Raw genomic sequence first — 12,777 nt, forward strand, 5'->3', positions numbered from 1 at the left:
AGCAGTGTGGTGCCTGTTGAGCGCTGGAACATCTTGTGGTAGCCTCGTTGTGACAACGTAATGATAGAGCAAGGCAAAGGCATGGGTAAGGACTTTCAGTAAACCACCTGATGTAAGTACAGAGAGCACACAGAGAGGCACATGAGCTCTGTGGTCGATCAGGCCTGCTACAGCTGAAAAACTTGTATGCTCAAACCCTGTTTTATCCTGCTGTGGTTAGGCCCAGTACAAGTTAAGTTTCCTTGCAGGTCATGCTTCACTGACATGCTGTTCTTACCTACTGATACTTGCCTTAAAACCACACTATATGCTCAAGTCTGAGGCAACTGTTGTAAATAACACTTGAAAAGTACCCGTGGATGTCTAGACAAACGAGAAATGGAAGGATTATGGGCTGTAAAGGGCAAAACAGTAAGTCAAATTCAGAGTAGTGAAACAAAAGGAAAATTTTTAATGTGAAAATTGCATAGTTGTATCTTCACAATTAATATGAGGAAAACCAGGTGAAAGATAGAATGTAGTAAAAAACAATCACAAAGTACAAGGAAGGAGAACTTTTTCTGAAGTTTTTATAGGTGGTGGAAAAAATAACTATGAATCTTTGCTATACACTTGTATCCTCATTCCTGTGTTTCAAGTGTGTGTGTTATAATTGAATGTTAACAAGCTGCATTGTGTAGTGTATGACAGCATGGTCTGAATCAAGAGTACAGGAGTAATCTCTGGACTCTTAGTCATTCCTGTAGTACCTATACATTTTGAAGAAAGAATGCTAGCAAAGAAATGAGTCTACTAACTCTTTCAAGCTTCTGAATATAGCAGGTGCCGATGAACATAAGTAATCTTGTTTAAAAAAATACCCCAAGATTTATGCACTTGAATGTTCTGTGCATGTGCTTGTCTGTCAACAAGTCTGATCGTGAGGTAGAGATCTCAACTCAACTTCTACATGTGTATGGAAACAAGCAGCTAGGCAGGGGGACCCTGCTAATGCCCCTGCAGAGAGATAAGCTGCAGCCTGAAACCAACCGTATTAGGCTCAGTTTCAACGTGTCAGTCTAGAGAAAGCAAGGTTTCACTGTTTCTGTGGTGCATGTTTAACTTGGACACCGTGCAGCTCCCGGAGTGGTGGGAACATTCCCGTATTGTGCAGTCCTATAAGGCAAACAAATTATCCCCAGGCTTACGTCAGATGGTCTATGTGTGTTATTTCATGTACTTTCTCCATAGAATGTTGTTTCTGTCAAATAAATGTCAAAATTGTGACATTCCTGTAAAACTGTAAAAGAACAGACCAATATCATTACTGGCAAAGAAAGCGGTTTTAACTCTTTAGCTGCTGGTTAATTATTCCTACTCCAAACAGTCTCAGAATTTTGAAGAACTGGTCTAGCAATGCACTGAAGCCATGGACAGTTGAAAGCTATCTATAGAGTACCTAGGAAAGAAAACGTGGGGAGGTATTTCCTAACTCTACTGAAATACATTAGAGGTGAAAAGTTTATGTTGAAACAGAAGTATTTTACTTAATATGAGCTTCCTTAAATAAAGATGTTTAAAATGTATAAAGCAAGCAACTGAGGAATAATAAACAAGGTTGCCATGCGATACTGGCAGGCCCACATCTACTGTGACTATTAGCAACCCCTGTCAGGGAGAGGAGGGTTACTGTTCCACTGCGTCTGTGGAGTTGTGATCTGGAACAGAAGCTCTTTATTTCCATGGGGAAAAGCCATAGAGGATCAGTTAGGAAAAAAAAGCTTTATCTCTCTTTTTTTTTTTTTTTTGGGGGGGGAGATAGCAATTATATTTTGCTGGACAGGCATATATTGTCCCTGGAAGGAAAAAGGTTTCATCTACAGCCGTAGGCCCAGAAGGCAGGAAACCCCTTGAGACTCTTGGTTAATTACTATTTCAAACAGTAAACTATCTGGCTATGTATTACCACATAGTTTGTAGATCTTTGGGAAAAGTCTCTGTCCTCATCAAAGATGGCTGTTTTTTTGATGGGGCCAGGAAAGGGGTGAGAAGAGGCATGTGTGGACTTGATTTGTAAAAACTATTTGGAAGTATGAATTTTGTATTTGAATGAAAATTTACAAAATCCTTAACTCTTCACCTTATTATTAGTTACACTGAATTCAGCAGCTTGCAGAGTTACAGCAAGGTAAGATACAGATTGTACTAAGTACAGAAATTTTAAGAAAGTTAATCTGCTGTTTTAGAGAATGCCATTGCTTAAAGTTATCTTATTCTGGACTTAGTTTTTATAATATGGCTATATTTAGTTTTGCTAAAATTAATTGCTGGCTTTCTGGACTGGTCAGTTAGTTAAGTAACAAAGATTTCTGTATCACTGATTAAAGAATGATACAAGAACAGGCGTGCAACAGTTGACTGAAGCTGTACTGTTGACAGTGCTCTAGAGATATTTATATGTAATTGCAGGCTCCTCCTTCAGTACCAGGAAAAGATTGTTAAATTATGATGACTAACCTAAATTTTGGGGCAGTAATGTTATTTAGACTATTCACTTCTATTAGTAAGTTCCATTAGTTTAGAGTTCCTTATGAATAATGTGTTTAAAACCCCCACCTGTTTCAAATTGAAAAGCCAATGTAATTTACAGATACACTTTTAAAAATACATGACTTTTAACAACATTAACAAGTGTTGTTCTGCTAAAATTATTTTGTTATTGTTTACTAAAACAGTTTTTTAAATCCTAATGTAGGAAGACCATGTTGTAAATTATCAGAAGACTAAATGCAACACTGATAGTAAAAACCTGGCTTAGCCCCCAACACCAATGCTTTGTATGTTTCTGTAGTTTACAGCCACCTATGTAACAATAGTACACCAGGGGTATTTTGAAGGAGGTTAATGGATACATTTTTATCTAGTTTATACATATGTTTATCCAAAGTTTTTGTAGTCACTGACTATATCCCCTTCTGGGGTTAAAACCAGTAGTCTTCACACAGCACACAGGGGCAATACGTAAATGCAGGTTCTCAGAGCAGATATGGCATTCATTTTATTGAGGCATAAATCTGGCAGGTTTAAAATCCAGAAAATTCTTAGCTCTGTTGTGGCTTTCTCATTCCTTACTGTTGTAGGAGAGGCTCCAGTTATTACTCTAGCGTTTGTGCAGATCTGCCTTGGTAAGAATACACTTGCTCCACCCTCTAATTCTCGGCCTGATTATCCATCACCAAAAAGATTATGCCTCTAAGGAAATCTAGGGAAACAGAAGCAGCAATTTTATTTCTAACCAGACTTGGTGTTACCCTTTTAAACCAAGAAGTGCCGCCATTCTTTGAGAATGAGTTTCAGTATCAATGTGGAAGCAATCAGAGTCAAGCCATACCTTGTGCAGCCAGACTCCAATAATATGCCTAAAAATTACTCCTTTGGTTTTTACACATCGTGAATTACAGAAATATTTAATGATCTGTTAGCTTGACTTTTGAGATTAAGATATATAGAGATATATGTTTGTGTGTGTGTATAACCCAATGGCAAAACCTCCATTTGTCTCAGGTGAAAATAAGGGCGATGCTCTGAATCTTCTGAATAGCATGTTGGTCCTCTCACCGGTAGGATGATTTAGGGGTACAGCCTAAGAGCTCCCCTCACAGAGGCTTGCTCTCTTACAAGAATTCACAAATTCAATAACAGAATAATTGACAAACATTAATATTGCTGATATCAAATGAAAAGTCAAATAGCAGATGAGTTGCTGTGTTCAGTTTAAATTCCAAAAATAAGAGCAATTTAATCTTGATGATTTTAAGATTTGTAACATGCATGAGAGATGGAAAACAATCTGTGGAAGAGCACTCAATTTTTAATGCTTTATGGACCAAACCCCTGTACTTTGTTACTCCAGTGTAAGTTAGTTGACTGAATTGGAGCTTTCCCAGTGTAGGAGCGTAGAATTTGGCTGCAAAAATACCTTGTTAATAAAGAAGTAAGGTGGCTAAATGTGCAAATGGGGTCTTTTTAATGGCAGATTTGAGATACGCTTGTTTCTTTTGTTTGAATTGTACAATTAATAGCAATGCACGATTTTTATTCAGAAAGTAATTTCATGCACAGACCCCACTTAAGAAATCTGTATTTTTAAAAGTATATCGAAACCTTAAGTGGGAGAATTTGCCAGAGATGAGAGTGAGGACCCAAAGCGATTACATACCAAGATTTGCCATCATCACGCTACTGGAAGTGCCTGTAGCACAAGAGGACGAATTTTAAATGAAAAGCCAGTGCGGGTTACGATCGCTGCTCTGCGGCACTTGTCTTCTGAACCCCGTCCCCGCCCTGCGCAGCCTGCACCCTCACCGAGACCCCTGTGTGCGAAGGCCCTTGGTTACACGCAGCAGAATCGGTAGGAGCGCGGAACGAGCGCTCGAGTTCCCGCCGCTGCGGTAGGATCCTTTCGGCCCACCCCGGCGCTCCCCGGAGAGCCGCACCGCGCAGCCCGGCCTGGGCTCTTAATGAAACTTCGGGAGTTTTCAGGCGTGGGGCGCCTCCGCCCCGGCGGAGCCATCCCGCCGTGTCCGCGGGAGAGCGGCGCCTCCCGCGGCGGGGACCTGCGGGCTCCCGGGAGCGCCGGGGGTGGGCCGGAACGCCCAACCTCCCTCCGTCCCTGCGGCGGCGGGCGCGGCGCCGGCCCTACCTGCGGCGGGGCGGCGGCAGGAAGGGGGCGGCGCGGCGGGGCGGCGGTTCCGGGCACGTCGGCGGGTGCCGCTCGTTCCTCGCGCTGGGACCCCGCCGCCGCCGCCGCCGCCCGCCCCATGGCCGCCCCGCAGGACCCGCTGCCCCCAGGTGAGGACGCCGCCGCGGGGAGCCGGGCGGGCGGGGCGGGGCGGAGGCTGCTCGCGGGCCCCGCCGCGGGCCCGGGGCAGGCGCTGGGCGGCGTGCGGCCCGCGTCCCCCTGCCGCCCCGCGTCCCCCTGCCGCCCCGGGCAGGGGCCACCCGCGGGCCTGGCTTACGGGGGCCAGGTGAGGAGCCCACCCCCGGCCGAGATTAAAAGGGTTTCTTAGTTGCTCCCTTCCCCCTCCGCACGCGCTAATTAAGCATGGTAATAACTTCTCGTTGCTCCGCTGATGTGATTTAGTGCGACTTGTCTTGTCAAGCCTGTTCCAGTGTTTAGTGTGTAAGTTAGCTTGTGCTTGCTAACGGCACATCGAAAAGCCGTTTTATTAAAATCCCAGACTCCGGGTGGTTAGCGAGCCCACACTTTTAAACTTACTCAGCCGATAGTGCAAATGACTTTTGGGTACCTCAACTCAGGTGTGCCAGCATCACAGAGTTCCCCTACCTGTTGCTCGGACAGTGACAAAGTTTTGAGCAGTTAACGGTAACCAAAAAGCCACAAGTGCTGATGGACTTAGATTTTTCAGAGAACTGATTATTCTGATATAATTTGCTATATTTCCTCCTCTTATTCAGATTGGAAGTTCCTGTGCCTCTGGTCAAAGCACCACAGTGGTGCTTTGGGTTTAATCAGAGAGTTCATCTCAATGAACAACATTTGTATTAGGGTAATTATTTTGTTCGAGACGTACTAAGTTATACTATTAATGTGCATGCCCTGCCTTGGTGTGAAAGAGGTCTTATCCGTGAATGGTTTTGAACTACGTAACTAGGGTAGACCTTATGTGCTTCACTCGCTACTGGTGGTGTCAAGGCTAGGATGCTGCAGGGAAATAACTAACAGAGGTGAATACCGTTGCTGCTACATGGTGGTTTGTGATCCCCCTCTTGCTTAAAGGTCAAAACACACAGGTTTCCAAAGCTTACCCTCAGACTTCCTTCCAATCCAAGGACAAGGAGCAGATGTAGAATTAGAAGTTTGAATGTTTATGTGTGTACGCATATATACCTCTGCATATATATGTTTATAAAATGGACAAACTATTCCTGCTGGTTAGTGCACAGCATTACATCCTCACTAGAGCGGCAGTGCTGAGCAGAGAGAAATGGTGGTGATGGGTACAAATCCGCAGCTCCTGTTGCAGACTGGTTATACTGGACAGGCTCAGGTGGAAGAGGCATGGCAGCCACTGAGCAGTGTGCTGGACGGCAGAAAGGAACCTTGGGAGGAACCACTGAACCTGACTTAGGTCTGTCTGAGTCTGTTTGCACGTGCTGATTTATGGCCGTCTGAGTCAACTCCCGTGTGGTTCCTGGCTGACATATGGAGAAGTAAATGTGGGCCAGTGGCTGTATGCTGTCAGTGGGGAGTATGGAGATAGTGATTTTCTGAGGGACCCCATTGTTAACAAGTTGTCTATCAAAGTCACTGAAATCAGACAGTCTGCACTGAACAGTCGGTCAGATGATACCTGTATTTCCTGTTGGCCTTTCAACATGCAAAACTGTGGATGTTTTACATTTGAGATAAACAGGGAACTTTCCTCCCTGCTGTTCTGTGCACCTGCATCCAGCTGTATGACAATGACCTGCAGAATGCTGTGGGAGATACGTGTGGAAAGGGAGAGGGGAGATAGCATTTTAATTGCCTTATTCACAATTAAATATTTAAGTCTGTGGTTTTCAAATTATCTGTTCTATCAGTGGTCAACAAGACCACGGTGAATAATCTGCAGCCAGTACGTGAAGTCTGTATTCTTAGGTACAAATATTAATATGCATACATGCCACTTATAAGAAACATTGGGATGTGGTAATTGTTTGCAACCTCAAAAACATGGTAATTGCAGTTCTTCATGAACTAGAAAAACAAAAGGGAAGAAATTGAGGTATGGGGAAAGAAACACAGTTTTTAAATATCTTTCAGGATGGATACTAAACAAGAAGGATGCAGAGCCACAGATTCACAGTGTCAGTATTTTTGTGTGAGACCTAGAAAGCGGCAGTACCCTGTCCACTATCACCTCTTGTAGGGTCACCCTGGGATCTGACAAGATTCTTATTTCAAATGGCTGTATTCTTAGACCTTCTCCCATTTTTTCAGTGCTTCCCTCTGGATTGTGGAAAGTAAATTACCAGTGTCTCAGTGTACCTTTGCCGTATCTTGGAGATGTAGGGGACAAAGCTCTTACCATAGCTGCAGTAGCCACCAAGGTTCACCAGGGCATGGACCTTTTGTAGGGTCTGCTTTTGTCTACCTCAAGGGTCCTCTTATATTACAAGGGCAAAAGAAAGAATTTTAAAAAATATTTTCTTTTTAATGCATCCAAGAATCCATAAGGAGTAGCTGTAAGGCCTCTAGAATAAACTAGCGATAAATTGCATGCTTTGCCACTGGGTTTGTTGGGTCTTTGCTGACAGTGGAGAAAGGGTGAGATAAGGGATGCCTGGGCTGGCCGTCTTCCCTGGAGCCTTTTTTTTTGCTCCCAGTACCTCCTCCTTCAGCTTTCCTTTCCAGGGTGGGCTTGTAACTTCATCCCAGCTCCCATTCCAGTTCCTTCACAGCTCTTCACTACAAGTTCCTACTTGGATCCTCCATTTTTGTCCCTGCTGTCATGCAGTGTCTTACACCAGTTTACTGTATTTTCTCATATTCCAGACTGACTCTCAACCTCTCTGCACTGGAGTTGGGAAGCTTATGGCAGTTTGTACTGGCCCTTGTCATCAGGGCAGGCTTCATCCTGAACGTTCTGTTAATACCATGTTTCAGGAGCAGGGATTTCATATTTACCAAAAAGAGCACATGACAATAATATGGGGGTTTGCTTTGGGGGTTTTTCATCTTCTGCATATGTCTTCCTAAACTTTGTGCTGCAGGGTGAACATGTTCATCTGAAATTTCACAGACCTCCTCTTTTTTAACCCATTGAGTGTGTCTGTGTGCAAAGACTGTGCTCAGGCCTTGTAGATGTGACCCTTGCGATTGTGTCCGCCCTGCCAGGACAGTGCGTGTGGTTTTCCTGTGGGCACTAGTGCTGGGGAAGGCTCTAACTGGAATTGCAGAGAGGGGCTGAGCACTGCACCAGACACCCAGGAGCTCTGCTGATGGGGCTGCCTCACAGAAGTAGGAGGAAGAACAGCTCTGTCCTGGAGCCTTGGGCTGCTTCTGTCCCACGGCTGCCACCTTTTTTTCAGGCCTGTTTATTGCACCGTCTTGCATAGTCTTATGCTTTAACTTGTTGTTCTATTGTATTGAATGGATTTGTAGGAGTAGGTCCCGAAATAGACAAATATGCTAAATTTGAGTTGGTTAGAATAGTGTCTGTGTAACTGCTGTGTTATTTTGGGGCTTACTATGCATTTCATAATTAATTTCTGGGACTGTGTTCTAAATACACTGATTTCTATATGTGGGAGAAGGTAATCGCCAAATATTGATTCCAGTCACCTCTTACTGGTTGCGGCTGAAAACATTTATTGTGTACTTGCGGTAAGTATAAGGATTTTTAGAATGAGATTGACAAGAATGGAGTGAAAATCCTACTACATAATTTAAAATGCTTTTTGGGTTTTGAAAATATGACACTTATCAACAGAAGAGATTATTAAATTACAGGAGTGGTTTTGTGAATCCTGACTTCTGTATGAGATTTGTTTCAGATTCTTTGTACACATTTGGTCAGTACCCCACTATTATGTGTCAAGTTAGCCATTGATACAGAGGGGTCTGCATTTAATGATTCATCTGCAAGTACCCTGAAGATTTATTTTTGTATCCTTTTAATATAATTGGAGTTTATAATTCTATTGTATAAAAATAATTACATTTTACCTCAAATATATTTTTTGTTAGGTTTTGTGCTACAGTCTGCTGTTTATTATAGTATTCATTTTTGTTGTAGTGGGTATCTTTACTGTGTGAATTACTGCTTTGAGGAAAAAAACAGAGTGCTGCCACTACAAACCTTACCTTTTAGCAGATTTGCTGGATTTTACTCTTCATTGTGGAATTGCTTTGTGATTATTTTTTTTTACTAAAAATAATTTAGAATTTTTATTTAAGTCTGTCTTTTGTTAGCTTAGAGTTGGGTTTACTTGTTGCATGTAGTTTCTTCTATGTGTGCTAGTAGCTCTGGCATTTTCTAGTTTTCTCATATTTTCTTGTGGAAATGTAATTTGATGTAATGCATGTAATGTCTGCATAGTTGTGATTTATTTTGGTCAGACAAAGAAGCAAAATATGAATTGCCAGACAGAAATATTTTGAGGATTATGCAGTGATAAAGCTTTCTTATTTCCAGCAGATCATGCAGCAAAAGAGCCGGTGGAGGATACAGATCCAAGCACTCTTTCCTTAACAATGGTATGTGTTTCTGGTCTAACACAGTTAAAATCGTTATAGCTCTCTACAGTTATGTAGTGCAGCAGTGAGGTAAAACATTCAAGTATGTTAATTCAAATCGTCCATATATATATACATATGGATTTGCTTCTCCCTGTGGTTGTATAACCAACTTTTAATTTACTAATCCTGCTCAATTAAAGTGTGAATAAAAATACCAGTAGGTGCTTAAGGTGATTTGAGTGTTATCAGCTGAGCTGTCCATGGGATAGCCTCTGGAGGTTTCATTTTTAATTTAAAAAAAGCCGCAAAACAAACAAGAAAGTTTGGTGCTGACATTCTTCTGCCCATATGGGTTGGAGGGATAAGAAAACCCACCTAAAGCTTAGAATTTCAGTTGTACTAAGTTGTTATTCCTTCCTGTACCTATTTTGTCTGATGAGTTAAAGACATGGCAAGGTTAAGTAAGACCAAACAGCAGTACCTTACAGCAGGCACGAGTGAATCTAAGGAGGGACCAAACAGCGCGCTCTAGTGCTTGCTGGCAAGCAGAGTCACACCGTTTATGACAAGTTTTTTTGTCTTAGAATAGTAAACGTGTCAGGCTTATGCTGAGACAAGGAGTATATTGGGTAAAAGTAATACGAAATTCTGTGAAGTCATTTTAAGAGTTTTTCTTTGTAATGTTGCTATGTATTGTTTGCTCTGGGGAGAAGTTAGTGTTGAGTAGCCCAGAGACTTGTCAACTGTAGTTACCTAAACAGATTGAAATACATTGGTTTATTTTATGGATGGCAAGTGAGCAAGCAATTATTGCTTTGCCTTGGCGTTTTCTTCTCATTTTGAAGCTTTGCAGCAGGGAGTCAGCAGGAAACTGAAAATTTAACTAGTACTTTAAATGCTGATCCTTCACTGGGTTCCATTATGGCAGTTTGTGTACATACATTTGTGTTAGCAGGTTTTGATAAAAGATACAGAGTTTGTGATTGTTTTTGTGGAATGACTTTATTCCCCCCATACCCTTAAATTAAGATGTCTTTAATCTATTTGCTTGGTTATGAACTTCTATAAAAGCCACACCTACTTTTACATAAGGGTGGGGGTGATAGGGAAGGAGGTAGATTTCAGGTATAATAGTAAGTTATAATATGCCTTGAAATCAGCTGCTATTCCCTTAAACTCATTAATAGTAGTAGTTTTCTACTGCATCTTAATCAGCTTTTTACTTTTAGAGCAGAAAGTAAAAAGATTTTTTTCTTTCCGTACAGTTACATTTTAGTAAAAGCTTATATGTGCTAAAAGCTTTTGTAGTCATCTCTGTACCTCCTGGGAACATTACCTTTGGGTATGCATTGCCTTTTCTAGATTATCTTGCTACTTAAATGCAAAATTTATTTCCCAATCTCTGAATACTGCAGCAAAGCATCAATCTTTATGACTTTTGGATGTGCTAATCAGTAATGTTAGTAGCATCTCAATTCCCACATAAGAAGAGTATTACTATATCTGATTGTAGACAGATCAACTAGTAGCAGTTTAAGAGATGCGACTATAATGATGCTGTTTTATATACTTCTTCTCCAGCACAATTACACTCAAAGTAACAGTGTCTCTTGCTTTTTTGTGACAGACTGAAAAATATCCTGTCCAAGACACAGGAGTACCTAAAGGTAAGTATTGTGAATTCTCTCTATTCAGGTGTCATAGATCTGTGTTGTTATATTCAGTAAAACCATTGATGTTATCCAACAGATTGAAATACTCTTACTTTTTCCTAGATGTTTATGTTCTAAATGTAGTGTCTTGTGTATTTTTAAGGTCAGTTTGGTATGTGTGTATATATATATAACTTCTGAAATTTCCTTCCAAAGTTGCGTTTTGATCTAAAAGTCAGTCTAAAACTTATCATCAGAAGATCTTGGTTCTCAATCTGGAAGGAAAATACGGTAGTGTCATCGAAAAACGGTGTTCAGAGAACGGATGGTAGAGACATGCTAATGTTAGAAGGTGGCTTTGAAGAGATTACAAGTGCTTTCAGGTTATCAGAAATACAATCCAGATATACCTTCCAGGTCTCTTGCCTCTGATTGCTTTCTCAGCCCTATAACCAATTAAATCTCATGCCATCTTTTACCTTCAGCAGGTATTACTGCCATCTACTTGGGGGCCTAATATAGATCTGCTCTGCACAAACTGCTGCCTCTCCTCACTGAAAATGGAGTGAGGGAGTGCAGGTTCTGTATTGCACTGAAATCAAATACTTGGATTACACAGTGTGAATATCGCCTTTATGGTACCCTTGACATGTGGGGTGAGGTTTTTTGTCATCCCAGGCTTCACTGTTGGCTTTTGTCCAGGGACTGTACTGACAGGGGCTCATTTGTGGAGCGCTCTGCAGGTAGTGTGTTCTCTGTCCTGTGTTGTACAGCAGGTCTGCAGTGGGGACAGACACAGGAAACTATGAGGCAGCTAGTCACAGTAGAAACTTTGCTGAGGAGCATCAGCAGTACGCCAACTGGGGTTAAAGAAAGGTTAGAGACTATTTTGGGTCCTTGAGGGAGCCCAGCTAGAGGAAATGGGCATCTTCTGAGAAGTGCTGCTCAGTAGGGGAGGAGAATGCAGGATGAAAACTATTTGAAATCATACACCACTTTCTGTTTATTTGCAGGCAGGTGGTTTGTTCCTTCAAAACTGTTTATTAACACTAAAGCAAGTTCTCTGTAACATTCTTTTCCATATACTGTTTTTTATTTCACCTGTAACATTAGGTCCTCCTCAAAATTGATTAGATAAATTCTAAATTTGAAATTTGTCAAAATTGTTTGAAATCTGAGATTGCATGGTTTAGATGCATTTAATTTGAAAACTAAAGCTTAGAGGAAGTTGAAATTTCAGGGCTTTCTGTAGAAACGAAGTGAACTTGGTTTGTTTTTAATTATAGTTTCTGCTTCCTCTTGCTAAATGTCAAAAGATGTAAGTACTAATATAGCTTGACATTTCCCCTTCGGAGTTGTAAGTGATACAAATACCTCTTAATATTCTGTTCATTTTTGTGATTAAAATTCTTTTCTGAGAATGACTTTTCATAACTAGTTCTATAAAAATACAGACTTAGACATATGAATCTGTGAGCTAAAAAGTGCTACAGATGTTCAGGTCTGATTCTATGTAACACAGAATTGTATTTGCTTCAGACTTAATGTTTGAATAGACAGTACATTGGATGGGGGGACTGTTCTGTTGCTTTTATAGGTCAGTTGAGTAATGAACCATTTTGTGGCCATAACTCATTGAAGTTCTTAGCACCCACTACCGATTATGAATTAAAGGTGAGTTGAGGGAACTTTTCATCTTGCAGGATTAAGCTTAACATTTTCATCATGTTTTGATTAAAATTTTGCCTCCACTCAAATACAGAACAAATTTCACACATCATGTTTCCACACAACTGAAGTGGAATTTTGATGTCCATACTCTGCATTTTCAGCCAGGCTTTTTTTGTTGTTGCTGTCTCTGGACCTACAGTCATAAAGAATAAAGGTGATCCTTACTAA

At 41.3% G+C, this 12,777-nt stretch overlaps 1 protein-coding gene across 8 annotated transcripts in view; it reads left to right on the forward strand.

Annotated features, from left to right (window-relative positions):
- Nucleotides 1-12,777, forward strand: part of EDARADD (EDAR associated via death domain) — a 28,408-nt gene that overhangs the window by 3,190 nt on the left and 12,441 nt on the right. For 4 of the 8 annotated variants that reach the window (XM_074896786.1, XM_074896790.1, XM_074896788.1 and 1 more), the window contains exons 1-3: nt 4,727-4,830; nt 9,183-9,244; nt 10,854-10,893. In XM_074896786.1, coding sequence (XP_074752887.1) covers nt 4,800-4,830; nt 9,183-9,244; nt 10,854-10,893 — 133 coding nt within the window. In that variant the 5' untranslated portion in view covers nt 4,727-4,799. Of the gene's footprint in view, nt 1-4,721; nt 4,831-9,182; nt 9,245-10,853; nt 10,894-12,777 lie in introns of those variants that run through there. The other 4 variants (XM_074896787.1, XM_074896789.1, XM_074896793.1 and 1 more) reach the window with 2 other exon arrangements.

This window comes from Athene noctua, chromosome 1, assembly GCF_965140245.1.
Source record: "Athene noctua chromosome 1, bAthNoc1.hap1.1, whole genome shotgun sequence".
Classification (NCBI taxonomy): domain Eukaryota; kingdom Metazoa; phylum Chordata; class Aves; order Strigiformes; family Strigidae; genus Athene; species Athene noctua.